Source organism: Balaenoptera physalus (genome assembly GCF_965194825.1).
Source record: "Balaenoptera physalus genome assembly, chromosome: 19".
Taxonomy (NCBI): Eukaryota; Metazoa; Chordata; class Mammalia; order Artiodactyla; family Balaenopteridae; genus Balaenoptera; species Balaenoptera physalus.
Genome location: NC_138900.1, coordinates 56,096,573 through 56,117,200, shown reverse-complemented (window position 1 = coordinate 56,117,200; position 20,628 = coordinate 56,096,573). Strand labels below are relative to the sequence as shown.

The window sequence follows — 20,628 nt, the reverse complement described above, 5'->3', positions numbered from 1 at the left end:
AGGTGCCTGGGGCTTGGTTTAGGTCTGAGGCTGGGGGCTTGGGAAGCGGTTTGGATTCCAAGTCCTTTCGCTGTGAGGATGCCACTGAGAGGGAGGAGGGGCAAAATTAAGATTCGATTTCCTTCACAAGGGCCTTTTGTGTTCCCAGTAGCCTCCCTTCTCTGGGGATTGGAGGGGGAAGACAACTTTTTGGTCAATTAGTGGGACGAGAGCTGACTGCGAGCGCCCTCTGACATCCTTGGCCCAAGCCGGGCGCCCCTGGCAGCCCCCCGGGCCCACCTGTGCCCTCCTTCCCCGGGGCTCGCCCGCCCCCGCCGCTGGACGGCCGCCCCTCCCCCGAGGCGTGGCCCCTCCGCCCGAGGTGGGCAGGGTAGCCGGAGCCGGGGGCCAACCGGCTTTTTCCTTCCCTCCCGCTCCGGCTCCCGCCCGCCGGCTCCGGGACCGCAGCCACGTCTGAAAGCGCCTCATTGTGCGCGCTCCACTCGGGCAGGCAGCGCAGAGCAGCGCCGCGGGCCGCCGGCGGCCGCCCAGGTAGCGCGGGGCGCGGGGCCGGGCACCCAGGGGGCTCCGGGGCAGGAGGGCCCGAGTCTGTTTCTTGTCCTTGCCCCGGGACTGCTCCGCCAACATCGCATTCTTACGACACCTCTCTTTTTTCAGGGGAATCCTGCCCTGTTTCCTGGTTCCCGCCGCCTTGGGTCTCCAGGTGCCTCCAATATCTTGGTATCCGCTTCCCAAGTCCATGCCTCTTGGAGCCCTCTCCCCGGTGTCACTGGGTGCCCCTTCATAGCCTTGGGACCCTGCGGAACAAATCAGCCGCAGCGGACTCTCCCGGCGAGGAGACAGAGCGGCTGTGGAGAGGAGCTTGGAAAAGACGTCCAGGAGCCTTTGCTGAGACTGGGGCCAGAGGCGTCTGCCTCCCGCCGCGCCAGTCGGGCTGGGACGCCTCGCTTGGGGTACGTTGGTTCGTCCTCTCTCCGCGCGGGATGCCCACACCCTGCGCGGCCTGGGCCTAAGCCAGTGGCACAGCTGGGAAGGCCCTGATCTTGCAGCCGGGTCGGCTGTGCGAGTTGGAGCTGAGGGTGGTGGTAGTGGTTTTATCAGAACGTGAAAAGAGCATTGCCGCCCCGAGTGCGGGTTGGAAAGTGTCTTCCTGGGGCTTCAGCTGCGCAGGAGATCACGGCTTGGGGATCCCTTGTCTCTTGAGTTTCAAAGGGTATGGCTTTAATCTAGAAAATTCTCCAAGGGCTTTTTCCAGGGAACTCTGGAGGAAAAGCAGCTCGGTGAGTGAATTTGGAACCAGATCCAGCTGAATGTGAGTCTGGCGGCCCCAGCTCCTCGCTGCTGGATCTTGGGCAGCAATAGAGACCTCTCTCTGCCTCAGCGTAGGTGCCCAGCAAATGTTAACTCTCTTTCCTCTTCCCTGTTGTACTGGAGGCATGAGGATGGGGAAACTGAGGCCTCAAGAGCAGAAAGGACTTGGCTGAGGTGAAGCCATGAGTGAGTGAGCCAAGTACCAGAGCTAATAAGAAGAGCATGCTGCTCAGGGAGCGCTGGCTGTGCTAAGGGTTGCATTGTTCCATTTACTCCTCTCGGACCCGTGTGGTGGGCGCTGTTAGAGCCTCATTTACAAGGGAGCCAACTGAAGCACAGAGAGGTTAGGAGTGACCTGCTCAAAGTCACACACCTCACTGGTGGTAGAGCGAGATTTTAACCCAATCTGGCTTCAGGAGCCAGGCTTTTAGCCATTATTCACTGTCTTCTGTTTTGTATGTAATGCCCCTGCCTAGGCTTGCCACTTTCTGCGGCTAGGGTGCTAGGGTCACTTGGACCTGGTTAGGCTATTGTCCTTGAGCTTTCCTTATGAAAAGACTTTCCCTTGGATTCACTGAATATAGTTGTGACCCAGGATTTGGGTGATTCCTGAACAAATACTTATAAGTGTACTATGTGCCAGACATTGTTCTGAGTGCTTTATAAATATTAATTCATTTACTCTTCAAATCAAGCCCATGAGTTAGGTTATATTATTTCCCCTATTTATAGATTAAAAAAAAAAAAGGGCACAGAGAGGTTAAGTCACTTGCCCAAGATCACACAGTAGGTGATCAAGTGGAGTTCACACTCTTAGCCCCTGTGCTGCTCCTACTCCCTCTAATGAGATAGGGTCCCACTTCTAGTCTAGTAAGGGGAGTTAGGTACAGAAATGCATGAACAAGAGTATTCTGGGTGGTGATAGTAGCATTAACAATGATTTCCCCGTATCACCTAATACTCAGTCCACATTAAAACTTCTCTGATTACCTCACAGATATCTTCTTGCACTGGGTTTGTTCGTATCAGAATCCAAACAAGGTGCACACGTTGTCTTTGGCTGTTTTGTGTTTTGAGTTGTTTTCTTCTAAAACAGTCCCTTCCTTTTTTCATTTTATGTCATTGACTTGTGAGAATGATTTACTTTTTAAAAATAAAGGAATCAAAATAAGAGATTAAAAAATAAACCAGAGAACATTCCAGACTATCCCTGTATATATAAGAGAGCTCAGTCCACACCTGGGGGAACACAAAGGAACGTGCAAAACATGCACCCTCTACACCCATTCCCTGTGTGTGTTACTGCAGAGAAGAGGTGGGTGCCCCAGACTTTAGGGCACTTCAGCCATCAGGTGCTGTGATTTAGACCAACTTAGGTGCTGTATAAGGTGTGCTTTGAGGATCCCCAAAGCTCAGAGCCAGGGAGAAGGGTTTATGCGTTGATATCTGCTCATCTGCTCTGAAATGCCCCCGGGGTGGCTCTGAGCCAAGGAGACTTGAGGCTCCTTTCCCAGACTAATTTGATTTCATTTCCCAATAGATTCTTGCAGGCAGATCTGTTTTCTCCAGCAGCATCTGGGCTGTGCGACTGTAGCCTCCATGCCTCTGGCTGGTGCCACACAGCTGTTCCTCAGGGCAGGCACAGAGACGGCAGATGTGGCCAGGGCTTAGGGCCAGGCACGTCTCCTGCCATAGCCTGGCCCAACCCACAGCCCTGAGGCTGAGTGTGGGCTTGGGGGCCTTGACAAGCCCCTCAGGTAGTTCCTTCCCATGCCCCTCTCCTCTGGCCACCTGGGTACTCAGGTCAGGTGGGAGATGGTTTGCAGGCACCTCTCTCCCTGCAATGAAAGCTGAAGTAGGCAAACTCCACCCATGCCTCCTTGAACCAGTGGAATAGAACTGATAATTTATGATTGACAAAGTAATAAAAGTCTCTTGGAGGCCACCTGGAAAATGCAGCAAAGCAATAACAAGGAAAAAAATTACCTGTAATCTGGCCATAAAAAGATAGCCACTGATATTCAGCATGCATCCTTCTGGATTTCTTTCTATACATAGTCGTGATTTTTTTTTTTTAATAACAGCTTTACTGAGATATAATTCACATACTTTAAAGTTCACCCTTTTAAAGTTTCCAGTTCACTGGTTTACAGTAGATTCAGTGCTGTGCATTAATCACCTCAAGGTTCATCTATGTTGTAGCACATATCAGTATTTTTTATTGCCAGATAATATTCAATTATATGGGTACACCCCATTTTGTTTATCCATTCGTCAATTGATGGACATTTAGGATGTTTCCACTTTGGGGCTATTATGATTAATGCTGCTGTGAAAGTTCATGAAGTTTTTGTGTGGACATATGTTTTCAGTTCTCTTGGATTTATGGTATTGTAGAGTGGAATCACTGGATCACATGGTAGCTCTATGATTATCTGAGGGACTACCTGTTTTCCACAGCAACTGCACCATTTTACATTCCCACCAGCAGCATATGAGGGTTCCAGTTCTACCATGTTCTCAGTAACACTTGCTATTATTCGTCTTTTCTCTTATACCCAACCTAGTGGATGGGAAGTGGATGGGTATCTCCGTGTAGTTTTGATTTGCATTTCCCTAATGACTAAAAATGTCAAGCATCTTTTCATGCACTTATAGACCATATATACATCTTCTCTGGAGAAATATCCACTCAAATCTTTTGCTTATTTTATTTATTTATTTATTTTTGGCTGCATCGGGTCTTCATTGCTGCGTGGGGGCTTTCTCTAGTTGCGGCGAGCAGGGGCTACTCTTTGTTGTGGTGCACAGGCTTCTCATTGTGGTGGCTTCTCTTGTTGAGGAACATGGGCTCTAGGTGCGCAGGCTTCAGTAGTTGTGGCCCGCGGGCTCTAGAGCGCAGGCTCAGTAGTTGTGGCGCACGGACTTAGTTGCTCCGCCGCATGTGGGATCTTCCTGGACCAGGGCTCGAATCCGGGTTCCCTGCATTGGCAGGCGGATTCTTAACTACTGCTCCACCAGGGAAGTCCTTTTGCTTATTTTAAAATCGGGTTGTTTCTCTTTCATTGTTCAGTTGTAAGAGCTCTTTATATATGGGTATAAGTCCCTTGCTATATATATATATGATTTGCAAATATTTTCTCCCATCTCTGGGTATCCTTTCAGTTTCTTGATGGTGTTCTTTGATGTTCATGTATTTTTAACACAATTGGATGTTTTGTTGTGTTTTTTCCACTTGATATTATATAGTGAAGTGCTCTAAAGTTAGACAACTGGGGTTCATATTCTGACTTTGCTGCTGTGTGGGTCCTTTAGGCAAGTGCATAAATCTTTCTAAGCCTCAGTTTCCTCTTCTGTAAAATAGGGATGAGCATCAGATGCACTTCATAGGGTTGTTGTGGGGTAATCCTGATTTAATAATCAGAAGATGGGTGGGAAAGGCTTGGCATATAGGAAGCCCTCCACAGGTAGTATTAAATGGTGTTCCATGTTTCCCACTCCACTGTAGACACCCATCTTTCTCCTCCTCTCTCTCCCCTTTTCTCCCTTACTGCTTTTTCCTTGTCTCTTGCTTTTCTTTTCTCTTTCCCTCTTCGTCTTTCCTCCTCTTTCTTGCCCTCCTTGTCAGCCTTCTCCGTAACAGATGCCTTGGCCTCCACTAGAGCTGGTTTGCCTCCAGGGATGGCCCTTGACGCCTAGAGTCCACGCATCCCTCATCCGGAATCTCTTTTCTTTAGCCTTTGGGATTCCTGAACAGGGATGACCTCCAGCTGATGCCAAAATGAGAGAAATCTGAGCCAGGGATTTGTACCTAGTATTACCTTTCAGTCCCTTAGATTCTGTGCCAGGGCTGGGGGAGGCTGGTGACCGGAGGAGCTGCTGAGTCAAGGGCAGGCAGAGCAGAGCTACAAGTGAGTGCTGCCCAGAGAGCTGGATCCCTGGGCTCCCGCCCGGGCCCTGCTGCAACAAAGCCTCCCCTGTCCTGTAGCTCAGTGTTCCCATCTGCACATCAGGTAGAACAATAGCACCTTCCTATGTCTCTCAGGCCAAGAGTTAGTCAGGGATGGTTAGAAGCTATCGAAACTTTAAGATGCTCAGCAGAAAGAAATACGGGACAAGTGGAGAGTTACTCCCTTTGGATTTGGATAACAGAGGACCTGATATCAATTCAGCAAATATTTATTTTTATTTTATTTTGTTTTATTTATTTATTTATTTTTGGCTGCCTTGGGTCTTCGTTGCTGCGCGTGGGCTTTCTCTAGTTGCGGGGAGCGGGGGCTACTCTTCGCTGTGGTGCGCGGGCTTCTCATTGTGGTGGCTTCTCTTGTTGTGGAGCACGGGCTCTAGGCGTGCGGGCTCAGTAGTTGTCGCTCGCGGGCTCTAGAGCACAGGCTCAGTAGTTGTGACGCACGGGCTTAGTTGCTCCGAGGCATGTGGGATCTTTCTGGACCAGGGCTCAAACCCGCGTCCCCTGCATTGGCAGGCGGATTCTTAACCACTGAGCCACCAGGGAAGCCTCAGCAAATACTTATTAATATCATCGACTCACTCACACTTTGGGACAATCCCTGACATGACACTTAACTATCTTATTCAGGCAGGATTCTTAACTTTTTTTTTAAAGCAATCCAGTGATTTTAATGTTAGGTTGTTTTTTGTTTGGAAAAAATAAGAGGTTACTTTACAGTCTCTGCTTCCTGAAATGTGGCGTCAGGCTTAAATAGCTGGATCCTTTTTTTTTAAATTTTTTTGATTTTTGTGGCTACGTTGGGTCTTCATTGCTGCATGCGGGCTTTCTCTAGTTGTGGCGAGCGGGCTTCTCATTGTGGTGGCTTCTCTTGTTGCGGAGCACGGGCTCTAGGCACGCGGGCTTCAGTAGTTGTGGCGTACGGGCTCAGTTGCTCCGCGGCACATGGGATCTTCCTGGACCAGGGCTTGAACCCATGTCCCCTGCATTGGCAGGCGGATTCTTAACCACTGTGCCATCAGGGAAGCCCCTGGATCTTTTTTTTAAAATTGATCCCACTCTTTGAAAGCCTTATAATTTGTAGGCACTGAATTTATGACTATACAACTACTGTTTCTGAAAGGACAGGAATTAAAAAGCTGCACTGACCTCCCACCAGTGCAGGACCAGTTCCAGGTTCTCCCATGTGCCAATGGGCAACGTGTCTTAGTGGCCTGAATACACAGGATCCCAGCTCTCTACTATGCGAGAGCTAATCTTGCTGATCTTGGATACAAAACAAGGCCTCCAGGCCTTTTGATAAAATTGATTAGCATTTCTCTCTGCCTTGTCTTGTTAATTGAGATTTTACAGGCTATCATATTGGCCATTATTATAGAAGGCAGGATAGAGCCCTTTTCCTTCCTCTTAGTCCCTTTTCCTTCCCTCCAAATTACTGTATTTACGGAAACAATATGCTTCAGTAAGTAGGACACTTTCCTTTTTTTTTTTTTTTTTGGCTGCGTGGCTTGTGGAATCTTAGTTCCCTGACCAGGATTTGAACCCGGAACCCAGGCCCTCGGTAATGAAAGCACTGAGTCCTAACCACTGGACCACCAGGGAAGTCCCGACACTTTCCTCTTCACATACTTCTTACTGAACCAAATCTGTTTCATATTCCTTGAGGCAGGTACTGTTTCTCTAATTATAATTTTACACAAATGATGTTCTATGTATGGTGAGGGGGAGGGAATAAAAGAGGTTTGGGGAAATTCAAGGAGCAGTTCTGGGTAGATTGTATAGAATAGGGCAAGTACAAGTTGAAAATCCTGGGCTGTGGCCCTGTCAGCAGCGTCTAGCTGTGTGAAGTCCAGGAAAGCATGTATCACTAGGTTTTGCTTTCTTTAACAGAAAATCTGCAATGAATGGGACTGGGTTCAATGGGATGATTTCTTTCTTTTCTTTTTCTTGAGACACTGTACGTACAGCCTATTTGGCCTTCCTTCAGACCCTTGAACATGAAATGCTTCTTCTCAGAGCCTTTAGAGATGCTGCTTCATCTAACTGACTACTCCCAAACTCTTCTCTCTGCCGGTTCCTCACACAGCCCTTCCCATAGTTAATCCCTACTCATCCATCAGAACCCAGTTCAGCTAGTACTTCCTAAGGAAAGATTTCCCTACTTGCCCTTAGCTATGGGCTCCCATAGCACTGTCCTTCCCCTCCATTACACTTAGTATGCCCCTGAGGTGGCCGTTGAGTTGAATCACCTAGCACTTGAGCTAATTTATGTCAGCAAATATGAGTTAGACTTTCCTCCCTCTCCTGCACCCCGTTCTCGGGAAGCACACCCTCGAGGAGAGGAGGTGACGTGTGCAGAGCAGGTGGGTGGCTGCTGACCTCGTCTTCAGTGTGATCCAGGAGTGGGCGAGGCATCCAGGAGGCAGTTCTGGACTCAGCAGGTGACAGAGCTGTTGGGCGTCCTCCACCCGATCCTGCAGCCTCCTGATAAGGGGAAGGAGTAGATATGGGCTCTGCTCATGGTTTAGATGCCAGCTTCCCTCAGTGGTGAGGTGGACAGTGAAGGTGGCTTGGTGGGGAGCAAAAGGAAAGAGGAAAGAAACTTCCAGGTCCTTCCCTTCCAAATCAGCTCATCCTTGAGATCATTGCAGGAGCAGCAGTGCAAAGAGAAGAAAACTCTGGGGCCTCGGGGTGTGGGAGCTGGGCTCAGTGTTCCTTTCACTCTGTAGGACACTCTGTGGGACACTTTTTAAAATTTTTTATTTTTTTTATCTTTTTTAACATCTTTACTAGAGTATAATTGCTTTACAATGGTGTGTCAGTTTCTGCTTTATAACAAAGTGAATCAGTTATACATATACATATGTCCCGATATCTCTTCCCTCTTGCATCTCCCTCCCTCCCACCCTCCCTATCCCACTCCTCTAGGTGGTCACAAAGCACCGAGCTGATCTCCCTGTGCTATGTGGCTGCTTCCCACTAGCTATCTATTTTACGTTTGGTAGTGTATATATGTCCATGCCACTCTCACTTTGTCCCAGCTTACCCTTCCGCCTCCCCGTATCCTCAAGTCCATTCTCTAGTAGGTCTGCATCTTTATTCCCGTCTTGCCCCTAGGTTCTTCTGACCATTTTCTTTTTTTTTTTCTTTTTTTTAGATTCCATATATATGTGTTAGCATACGGTATTTGTTTTTCTCTTTCTGACTTACTTCACTCTGTGTGACAGTCTCTAGGTCCATCCACCTCACTACAAATAACTCAGTTTCGTTCCACACTTTTTTTTAAAATTAATTTTTATTGGAGTATAGTAGATTTACAATGTTCTGTTAGTTTCTGCTGTACAGCAAAGTGAATCAGTTATACATATACTTATATCCACTCTTTTTTAGATTCGGTTCCCATATAGGTCACTACAGAATATTGAGTAGAGTTCCCTGTGCTATACAGTAGGTCCTTGTTAGTTATCTACTTTATATATAGTGTGTATACGTCAATCCCAATCTCCCAATTTATCCCTCCCTGCCCTGGGGTGGGGGACATTCTTAAGATCCACTAAAGGACTCAGGGGTGGTTGGGGGCTACAGGGGGCCTGGGAGAATCTGGGATTCCAAGCGTAGGTGACCTCAGGGGTCTTATCTGGGTGGAGACTTCCCATGGTTCCTCCTCTCCAGACACAGCTGAACGCTGCAACAGTAACATGGGGCGTGTATGGCACTTTACCAAGCCCTTTCCTCGTAGGTCTTTGTAGCAGCATCCCTCACAAGAACCCTAAGGTCAAATGTTATCATCCCCGTTTTACAGAGGAGGATATTGAGTCTTGGAGAAGTTAAGTCATTTGCCCCAGGGTTCACAGCTTCTGAGTGGCATCAGAGGAACTCAAACCCAGCAGGAGAGACAGTTATTTCACTCCCATCTGGAAAAATGTATCCAGCTGCCTGCTGGTCTGGGCCCAGCTCCAGCCAGGGGCAGGACAGCTACACTCCCACCCGTGGGGAACTTTCTGTCAGTCTGGGAAGGCAGAGCCCTCCCAGTGTGCAGGGCCATCTCCTCCTGTGGGACTCTGACCCAGCTTCCCTCCTGCTTTCCCAGGCCCTGAAAAACCTCCAGGCATCTCCCATGGATCTGTGATCGAGGTGGGCAGCTCTCCCAGCAGCCCTGGACAGCAGTGAGTAACCTCAGCATGGAAAGGGGTCTGACTCTGCCCTCATCTCTCCCCTTCTCTGTCTCCATCCTACCTCTCCTTTAACTGGTTTCTTCTGCAAAATTACACGAATCCAGAAGGATATCCTCCCTTGGGAATCCATGCATCCTGCAGCACTTCACTCTGCATGGGTGAGAGCAACAGTTGCTGTTCTTTGTCTATGTGTTTATTTTGAATAACAAAAGTTGTATCTGCTTTTTTAAAAAGTCAAACAATGCAAAAGCACACTATGTAGAAAGTGCAAGTTTTCAGTTATGAGAAATGCCCCACCCCTCCATGCTCATCCCAATACTCCAGAACCAAAATGAATCCCCTTTTTACAGATGGGTAAACTGAGTCACAGAGAGATGAAGTGTTTGGTCCAAGATCATAGGCTAGGAAGTGGCGGAGCCAGGGAGGGTTCTGCCAAATCACCCATCAAGCTATTTAGCTAAACAACCTACAACTGTTCCCCTAAAAGGAATTTTAAGTGAAAAGCAGGAATTCTGTTTTAAATATATTTCCCCCTCTGGATAGAAAGAAAAGGGGGCGTGGGGAGAGAAAGAGAGAAAAGGGAAAAAACACTGCCCATAGTATTGTGCAACTGGCCTTTGGCTCTGCAAAGGCTGGATCATGGCTCATGTCTTAAAGTCACATTCCCGGAAGGGCGCCCAACTGAGACGGCGGTGGCCTTGGGAGGCCTCCACAGGTGGGGTGGTCAAGTCCCGGGGCTGCTCCCTGGCAGCACCAGACAGGAGTTGGGGTGTGGGATGGGTGAGCGGGCCGCGGTCCCTGACGGCTGCACTCTCACTCCGCAGGCCCCCGGCCGGCGGCATGTGGCTGCGGCGCATCTCCAGCACCGCGGTGACCGCGCTCCTGCTGGCGCAGACCGGCCTCCTGCTCTTCCTGGTCTCCCGGCCCAGGCCGCCGTCCCCGGTGGGTGGCGAGGAGAGGGTGCACGTGCTGGTGCTGTCCTCGTGGCGCTCGGGCTCGTCCTTCGTGGGCCAGCTCTTCAGCCAGCACCCCAACGTCTTCTACCTGATGGAGCCCGCGTGGCACGTGTGGGCCGCTTTGTCGCAGGGCAGCGCGGTGGCACTACACATGGCGGTGCGCGACCTGGTGCGCTCCGTCTTCCTGTGCGACATGGACGTGTTCGACGCCTACCTGCCGTGGCGGCGCAACCTGTCGGACCTCTTCCAGTGGGCGGAGAGCCGCGCGCTGTGCTCGCCGCCCGCCTGCAGCGCCTTCCCGCGCGGCGCCATCAGCAGCGAGGCAGTGTGCAAGCCGCTGTGCGCGCGACGGCCCTTCGGCCTGGCCCAGGAGGCCTGCCGCACCTACAGCCACGTGGTGCTCAAGGAGGTGCGCTTCTTCAACCTACAGGTGCTCTACCCGCTGCTCAGCGACCCGGCGCTCAACCTGCGCATCGTGCACCTGGTGCGCGACCCGCGGGCTGTGCTGCGCTCGCGCGAGCAGACGGCCAAGGCACTGGCGCGTGACAACGGCATCGTGTTGGGCACCAACGGCAAGTGGGTGGAGGCCGACCCGGACCTGCGTGTGGTGCGCGAGGTGTGCCGCAGCCACGTGCGCATCGCCGAGGCCGCCATGCACAAGCCACCGCCCTCCCTGCGCGGCCGCTACCGCCTGGTGCGCTTCGAGGACCTGGCACGGGCGCCGCTGCCCGAGATCCGCGCGCTCTACGCCTTCGCAGGCCTGAGTCTCACACCGCAGCTCGAGGCCTGGATCCACAACATCACCCACGGGGTCGGGCCAGGCGCGCGCCGTGAGGCCTTCAAGACCACGTCCAGGGACGCGCTCAACGTCTCGCAGGCCTGGCGCCACACGCTGCCCTTCTCCAAGATCCGCCGCGTGCAGGAGCTGTGTGCAGGCGCGCTGCAGCTGCTGGGCTACCGGCCAGTGTTCTCTGAGGACGAGCAGCGCGACCTCGCCCTGGACCTCATGCTGCCGCGCGGCCCGGGCAGCTTCAGCTGGGCATCGTCCACTGCCGAGCACTCCGGGCCGTAGCAGAGGTCCCCAGCCGTGGCAGGTGGTTGCCAGGGCCAGGAGACTCACGCGTGGTGGGGAAGGAGCTGGGGCGCACGAGGCCGGGAGTTTGGGAGGTCCCTCACGTAGTAAGAAAGAACCGACTCCCCAAACTATGTTTCTTTCTCCCCACTTCTTGTTTTTCCTTTGAATCCTCTTTAGGAGCTAGACTCCCATCACGCACACTCTTCATGGAAAGCAGACTCGTGCCCCCACTTCCTCTGGGCACAGGGAATAAGTTCAGACGACTTGGCTCCTACCCCAGCACTTTCTTTCCCCTTAAGTCTCCCTTGGGATGCCTCATCCTGCAGCTGAGAAGGCTGTCCCGGCCCTGCCTGGGAGTGGAGGGACTCTGTGGTGAGCTGGTCCCTGAAGTCGGTGCATCTCCCCCTACACACACCCCGTGCCTCTGGCACCACACGCCACCAAAGCCAGTGCTTTTATGTTCACCTGTATCTTCAGTAAGAAGTCAGCCAAGGTGCCTCTATCTTGTGGTCTCCCCTTAATCTCTCTCTGCCCCAATCTCCTGGGAGCCCACATGCCCCCATCACCTGCCCAGGGAAGGTGAAACTTTGATTTGTCCTGACATGAAAGATCCTACCTACAGAAATAAACATAATTCACCTGTATGACGCAGATTAGAGTTTACAGCCTGTAAAGTTTGACAAGCAAAATGCAAAGGTGAAGGGACTTGTCCAAGGCCACACGATGAGAAGGAGGATGAAGGGAGGAGGGGGGGGTTGCTCCGGGGCCATAGTGGGGAGGAGAGGGCGAATCAGGCTTGCAGAGGCCTGTCTCCTGGACAAAGAAGGGTCAGGTTTTTCCATCTTGTTTGCTCAAGGGATCAGCAAGCAGCCATGGCTAGGGCCGCAGCTGCAAGGTGAGATAATGGGAAGTGGTGAGCTCTGGGTCCAGGGTGCAGAATCTAGGGAGCCTCCTAGATAAGCCTGGAGGGAGGTGGTGAGGGGTAAAGGTGGAGGGAGAGAAGGCTGGGCAGGCCAGGGCAGCAAGCCAGGCAGAGCGTGTGGCAGAGCAAGAGGTTGGCAGCAAGATCAGTGCTTGGAGGGCAAGTCACAGGGTGAATGTAACTAGATAAAGCTTGCCAGGAGCTTGGAAGAAAAAAGGCTCTGGAATAGTTGTCTTCCCGTGGTCCTTATGTGGCAGGCCCTGGAGAAGAGCAAAGTACGATTCCTAGCTGTGAGCCACAACACCTGGCTCTGGCGGCAAAGCATCTTATTAAACGGATGCTGGATTTAAAAAGGGGGGGGGGGGTAGGGGGATGCCGGATGTGTAGAGGGCTAGTCCTGAGCTCAGGAAATGAAAGCCAGCCATGCTTTAAAAATGTTTAAAAGAAGGGGGGGGGGGGCTCCCCTGGTGGCGCAGTGGTTGAGAGTCTGCCTGCCAATGCAGGGGACACGGGTTCGAGCCCTGGTCTGGGAGGATCCCACATGCCGCGGAGCAGCTAGGCCCGTGAGCCACAACTACTGAGCCTGCGCGTCTGGAGCCTGTGCTCCGCAACAAGAGAGGCTGCGACAGTGAGAGGCCCGCGCACCGCGATGAAGAGTGGCCCCCACTCGCCGCAACTGGAGAAAGCCCTCACACAGAAACGAAGATCCAACACAGCCAAAAATAAATAAATAAATTAAAAAAAAAATTCTGTGAGAACAAAGTTTTAAAAAAAAAGGGGTGGGGGGGAAGCTCACAGCACCTCTAGGAAGGCCAGGGAAGCAGATTTGAGTCCACACAAATAGAATACCCCAAATCACACTGGGATACAGAGTTGGTCTGGGGACTGACAGTTGCCACCAGAACTCCTGTGCCCATTACCTCTGGAAGTGAGGGAGCTGCCCTCATCATTGCCATCAGTCACCAGAAGGGATTCTGGAGGTTGCTGGCTTCTGATTCTCAGCCTGGGTGTGGCCTTGGATTGGTGGGACCTGGATGGTAGACCCACATCCTCGCTGCAAAGCAGCAGGTCTAGGGCAATCTGGCACTTTCCATTTCTTGTCTTGCAGGGAGCAGAGGTATACTGACCTTGAAGTTGAAGCTTCAGGATGCCTCAGTTGGGGATCCGTCAAGCTGTAGAAACTTCAGGCCCCATAAAGCCCCCATCTGCCCCTGCTCACAGTAGCATGGAGAAGGTATTTAAAACCCAGAATTTATTAATGGAGACTTTGGCTTAGAAAGACTAAGGTCACATAGCTTAATATATGGGCTGGAACTCAAACTCATATCTTTGACTTCAATACTTTTGGTTCTAACAAGTAAACTGAACTGGGGATGCAGCAGAGGACTCCATCACAGGCTTGGAAAGCCAGATCATTACCCAGAGACATGGGTCTCTGGGTGAGGGAGTGGTCCTGGCATTTTGTATGTTTGTTTCCAGTTTTATTGAGAAAGAATTAACATACATTACTGTATAAGTTTAACATGTACAACATGATGGTTTGATTTATATGTATTGTGAAATGATTACCACACTAGGTTTAGTTAACATCAATCATCTCATTTAGATACAATAAAAAGAAAAGAAAAACACAATTAAAAAAATTTTAAATTTATAACTGTTATAAGAGATGAAGATTTAATACCTCCACCTCTCCTCCTCTTCTCTCCAAAGTTTTATCATACTTTTAATTATATAATTGACCTACAGTACTGGCATTAGTTCCAGGTGCACAACATAGTTATTTGATGTTTCTATATGTTACAAAATGATCACCACCATCCTGGCATTTGTCTGCAGACATCTCAAGGACCAGAATGATGAATGGTGGGCAGTTGGCTGGGACATTGGGGCCACTGGGGATAAAAGCAGCCTGCTGGCCCTGCCTGGAAGGAGCGCATTGTTAAGTGGAGGAGTCGGCTAGGAAAGTCTCCAGCAATGTGGTATGTTCAGGCAAAGAAGGTTGAGCAAGAGGTTCATGGAGCCAGAGGCTAAGAACAGGGAGACACTGATCCCTAGTGGGGTTCAGGAAGGCATTTGGGGTGGGACTTAGAGCCCAGCCTGATAGTAGCATCCCACAAGCTTCATTTGCCCTTGCTTGGGTCACCGATGACACAATTAACCACCTTTGCTATGTGACTCATCCATTCTCACCTGTCTCCCAAGGTTCCATGATAGTGATGACTGGCTCTTGGATGTTGCTCCCTGCATATGGGGCCCTCTGGGCAAGCCTCTGCATGAGCTACAGGATGCAGCAGCTTCTGAGCAAGCCTCTAGGTGAACCCACATCAGGTTTCAGGACAAAGATAGGCAGTGCCAGTCCAGTGTTTCAATGAGTCAGCCCAGGGCTAGGCCCTGGGGACATAGTCACAGCCCTTGCTCTTGTGGGGAGCGCAGATGCTAAATAAATAGTCCTACAGATAAATATGCAACCATAAGTGTCACTTGTGCTCTAAGAATAAATAAGAATGGGTAGAGGGTGACCTACTTTAGTATGGAGAGTCAGGAAGACATTTTCGAGAGGAAACATTTGGTTTGAATAGATAGGGACTTCCCTGGCGGTCCAGTGGGTAAGACTCCTCCGCGCTCCCAATGCAGGGGGTCTGGGTTCGATCCCTGGTCGGGGGAACTAGATCCCACATGCATGCCACAACTAAGAAGTCCGCATGCCGCAATTAAAGATCCTGTGTGCCACAACTAAGACCCGGCACAGCCTAAATAAATAAATAAATATTTTAAAAAATAGGTAGGAGTTAATTTGAGCATAGGATGAAGAGGCAGAGAGAGACTGAGGGATTGGTCTCTTTGGAATCAAGGTTCCTTGGCAAAATAAAAGACTCTAAAAGACTCAGTCCTGGGAATCCAAGCTCATGGGATGGGAGAGGCCCCAGGACATGACTGAGTTTGTGTGTCTATGGTAAAGGGTACTAGAAGTAGAACTGCTGGATCAAAGAGCATCCATGTTTTAAATGTGAAATTGCCAAATTACTCTAAAAATGGAGTACTGACTTATGTTCTCTGGAATGGTGTCAGGAAGGCCCTTGTCACCCTTTTCTATTGACCCCCTCCCCATCATCTGTACAGGGTAAATCATTTTCATTTTTACCTACCTGATGGAATATTATGTAGCAGTAAAATGAAATGAACTATCAAACCATGAAAAGACATTCAGGAGGGAACCTGAGTGAAAGAAGCCAATCTGAAGAAGCTACATTTAGTATGATTCCAACTATATGACATTCTGGAAAAGGCAAAACTATTCAGACAGTAAAAGGATTAGTGGTTGTGAGAAATGGAATATTTCCTGCCATATCAGTAAACAAAGGATGTCACAGCCACCAGCGATTGCAGCAGAGCTGGTGAGCCCTGAGGGAACTCAGGAAGGAAAGAATACCTGCCATCTAGCAGCCATCAGACTGCAGCCACTCCCCATGGTGCACCCTGAGGAAACCCAGGATGTGAAAATGCAGGATGCTGGCCCCAGATAGCTGAGGTGCACATCAAAGGAATGATTTCAGTGAGCCCAGACTCTTTCATCTTCCCATACATAGAAAAGCTCTAAATTCCTTAACTTGACATATCTGGTTTCCCTAATCAACAGTAATCTTTTGATGTTCCCGACTACCTGCCCCTTGTTGCAAAACTCCTATGTATTCTAGCTCCCCACTCGCCTCGTCGGAGCAGTTTCTCAGAGCTATCTGAAATGCTGTCTCCTGGGTTGCAGTCCTCATTTTGCCCCAAATAAAACTTAACTCGCAGCTCTCACGTTGTGCATTTTTTTTAAGTCAACAGTTGCCAGGGGTTGTGGGTGGGAGGGGAGGGATAAATAGATGGAGGATAGAGGATTTTTAGGGCAGTGAAAATACACTGTATGGTGCTCTAATGATGGATATATGCCATGGGTGACATGTACATATAATGATGGATATACATTTGTCCAAACCCATGGAATGTGCAACACCAAAACTGAACTCTAAGGTAAACTATGGACTTTGGCCGATTATGATGTGTCATTGTAGGTTCATCCTTGGTAACAAATGTACCATTCTGGTGGGAGATGTTCTATGAACTGTGTGAGCGCAGAAGGTATATGAGAAATCTCTGTAGTTCCCTTTCAATTTTGTTGTAAACCCGAAGCTGTTCTAAAACATAAAGTCTTTAAAAAACAAAACAAAACTAGAGCAAAAGCCTTAGTAGCCTCAGGAGGGTACAGGAATGCTGCTGAAATGGAAGGAGTTGGCCAAGAACACAGAGCCCACCACAGCCCGGACTTTGAATTTTCCCAGGGTGGCAAGCCCTTAGGGCCAGCTGAGTATTTTCTCCCTTGGGGTTAAATCTGGAGAACCTGGATGGCCATGCAATTCTGGTGCTGTCCTGATCCCCGTCTTCAGATCCTCCACATCTCCATTCATTCATTCAACACACATCATGGATTGAGCACCAACCAGTTCTAAAGGGAAGGATCCTGGGGATTAGGAATGTCTGTGTGCAGGGGTGTGAGTTGCAATTTTTAATGGCGTGATCAGTGTAGGTCTCATTGTGAAAGTGACATTTGAGCAAAGTCTTGAAGGAGGTAAAGCAGTTAATTTAGGGATAACTATGGGTAAATTGTCCTGTAGAAAGAAATAGGTAATACAAAAATCCGAAGGAGGGAACATATCTGGAGTATTGGAAGAACAGCAAGGGGCTAGTGAGTTTGGTGTGGTAGGCCAAAGGAAGAATTCTAGAAGATGGGGAGAGAGGGGGTCAGATTATATACGACCTTGCAGGCCTTGTGAGGACTTTGGCCTTTATTTGGAGTGAGATGAAGGGTGTCCAAAGCCACTTTTGTTCTATGGCCCTCCTTAGTTGAATAAATAAATATAAATATAATGTCATATATATGTGACATAATATATATTTATAATGTCATAGATATTAAAAAAAATAGAACAAGTACCCAAAATATTTCATTATCATTTTACTGCCTATGTTAATATCCTGAATTCGTATATTGTTAGCTTTGCAAGTTTTTGAACTGGATTTAAATTGAATCACACTGTGGCCTTCTTTTCTCTGCAACTTAGATTTTCCCCTCAAGTTTACATTCCTGGGATTCATCATGTTGTTGTTTGCAGCTTTAGGTCATTTCTTTCCACTACTGAATAGTATTTTATTGAAAATAATACAATTTTATTTATCCATCTCAGTGAATACTTGGCTTGTTTTTAGTTATGTACTGTTACAGTGCTACTAGGAACAATCTTGTCTGTATCTCCTGGTATGAATGCTATAGGATATTTACCTGGGAGTGAAATTGCTAGATCATGAACATCTTCATTCAACATTATTCCAGATGGTTATATCTGTTTACACCTCCAGAGTTCCAGCTGCCCTGCAACCTCAGTAACAATCAGATTCTCAGACTTTTAAATTTTTGGGTGTTGGGTGGTTGACAAATGATACCTCATTGTGATTCATTCTGTGTTTCACTGATTAATGAGGTTAAGCATGTTTTCCTGGTTTTTTTGGCCATTTGTATTTCTCTTTGATGAAGTACCTATTCAGGTCTTTTGTCTCTTCATCATTTTCTTATTGATTTTTAGGAGTGCTAAATGCTATTCCTATGTCAGTTATACGTATTGCAAATATCTTCTTCCAGTTTGTGGCTTGTCTTTATACTTTCTTTGTGGTAACTCTTGAATAACACAAGGTCTTAATTTAAAGTAATTAAATTTATCCATCCTTTCCTTCATGGTCTTCGCTTTTTGTATCTAGTTTAAGAACTCTTTCACCATCATGAGACATAAGGATATTCAACATTGCCTTCTAAAAGTTTTATAGTTTTGCATCTCACTATAAGTGAAACAAGGAGGGTGTGGATGTCTAAAAAACAAACAAAAACACCTAGTTTTTGTTTGCTTTATATTTGCTTCATAATTTTCTTGCAGGTTTGTGTGTTTCCTGGAGTTTGTATTGTTTTTCAGTGTTTTCCCATTGAGAGAAGAAACAGGTACCTTCTTCACCCTGTCCTTAAAATTTTGAGATTAATGATTTTGTCTATAGCTGAAATCAATTCCATTATTTTTCCTGAGGATACTCTTTCTTCTGTTTTAATCTGGTTAGGTGGCTGCTAAGACTTGCACAGAAGTCAATCTAACACTCCTGGTTAAATCCACCATTCCTTGTATTGCCCATCTTTCTCTTTCTTAGTCATCACTCTTTTACTTCACTGGAGTACATACTCAGCTTCCTTAGAAAGAGCACATATGGGACTTCCCTGGTGGCGCAGTGGATAAGACTCTGCGCTCGCAGTGCAGGAGGCCCGGGTTTGATCCCTAGTCAGGGAACTAGATCCCACATGCACACCGCAACTAGGAGTTCACACGCTGCAACTAAGGAGCCCACCTGCTGCAACTAAGACTCAGCACAACCGAATAAAAGGACACATGAAACATACATTCTCTGAGTCCTGCAAGTCTAAATGGCTTTTCAGAAATTTCTCAATTCACAATCGGACTGAGGATAGAATTCTAAATTCAAAATAATGTTTCCTAATGTGATACATTATTGATTGTTATATAAGCTAAAAATAATTGGTTTTTCCACTTCTTATACACTCTGCTAGTCTGGGAAATGTACCAAAAGACAGCATTGTTAAATATTTCATGACTTTTGGAAATACTTACTATTTTTGTTTTAGAAAAGTTTCTTGGTTGATGCAAAATCCCAGTTGTAGGGTTAGAGAACTGGCATTAGAAAGCTTCCAAAACAAAGGCTTTCAAAAGGGAACTCTAATAAACAATGTTGCTAATGTTCTTGAATTCAAAGGAAATATTATAGGGCTTCCCTGGTGGCGCAGTGGTTGAGAGTCTGCCTGCCAATGCAGAGGACACGGGTTCGAGCCCTGGTCTGGGAGGATCCCACATGCTGCAGAGCAACTAGGCCCGTGAGCCACAGCTACTGAGCCTGCGCGTCTGGAGCCTGTGCTCCGCAACAAGAGAGGCCGCGACAGTGAGAGGCCCCCGCACCACGATGAAGAGTGGCCCCCGCTTGCCGCAACTAGGGAAAGCCCTCGCACAGAAACGAAGACCCAACACAGCCAAAAATAAATAAATAAGTAATAAAAATAAAGGAATTCCTTTAAAAAAAAGGAAATATTACATATTTTGTGCACGATGCTTTTTTTAAAAAATAAATTTATTTATTTATTTATTTTTGGCTGTATTGGGTCTTCGTTGCTGCGTGGGGGGCTTTCTCTAGTTGCGGCGAGCGGGGGCCACTCTTCCTTGCGGTGCATGGATTTCTCATTGCGGTGGCTTCTCTTGTTGCAGAGCACGGGCTATAGGTGTGCGGGCTTCAGCAGTTGCGACACGCAGGCTCAGTAGTTGTGGCTCGTGGGCTCTATAGCTCAGGCTCAGTAGTTGTGGTGCACGGGCTTAGTTGCTCCGCGGCATGTGGGATCTTCCCGGACCAGGGCACGAACCTGTGTCCCCTGCACTGGTAGGCAGATTCTTAACCACTGCACCACCAGGGAAGTCCCACGATGCTTTTTACTTAATTATTTTTTAATTGAAATATAGTTGACCTACAATATTACATCAGTTTCAGGTGTACTACATAGTTATTTGACATTTGCATATGTTACAAAATGATCACCACTGTAAGTGTAGTAACCATCTGTCCCCAGTTATTACAATATTATTGACCATATTCCTTATGTCATATACAATGTTTTTTGTTTAAAGTGAAGTTTTCCCCCAAAATCATTTCCTTCCAAATATTGAAGGTATTGCTGCATTGTCTTCCAGCTTCTTTCACCTGACTGCTGCACCATCTGATTCTCATTACCAGATGCATATGTATGTACGTATTTATTTATCTTCCTACCTACTACCTACCTACCTACCTGTCTACTTGCATACCTACCGCTGTCTGTCTACCTATCTACCCTCCCACCCACTCACCCACCCGTCTATCTATCTCTCCCTCCCTCCCTATCTGTACCTAAATTCCTTTACTTTCCTATAGGTGGCGCTGCAGAGGAGGGCAGAGCAGAGCACGCCCCACTGTAGCAGGAGAGACTTCCCCAGTAGGGGGCGTAGCCCATTGGTGCTGGGTCTCGGAGAGCCGTACGCAACGTCAGGGGCGGGAACAACTCTCGCCCCGCCCCTGCCATCTGAGACGCCCTATGATTGGAGGGA

The 20,628-nt window shown here is 48.4% G+C and overlaps 1 protein-coding gene across 2 annotated transcripts; it reads left to right on the top strand.

The window, feature by feature from the left end:
• Positions 1-896: 896 nt before the first annotated feature.
• On the top strand, positions 897-16,203 carry CHST6 (carbohydrate sulfotransferase 6). Of its 2 annotated transcripts, XM_082439155.1 has the most exons (3): positions 897-953; positions 9,369-9,444; positions 10,278-16,203. In XM_082439155.1, the coding sequence occupies exon 3, from the start codon at positions 10,294-10,296 to the stop codon at positions 11,479-11,481; it is 1,188 nt and encodes a 395-aa protein (XP_082295281.1). In that variant the 5' UTR covers positions 897-953; positions 9,369-9,444; positions 10,278-10,293; the 3' UTR covers positions 11,482-16,203. The 2 variants fall into 2 exon arrangements, with proteins under 2 accessions (XP_082295281.1, XP_082295282.1); XM_082439156.1 differs by lacking the exons at positions 897-953; positions 9,369-9,444 and adding an exon at positions 9,457-9,611.
• The last annotated feature ends 4,425 nt before the right edge of the window (positions 16,204-20,628 follow it).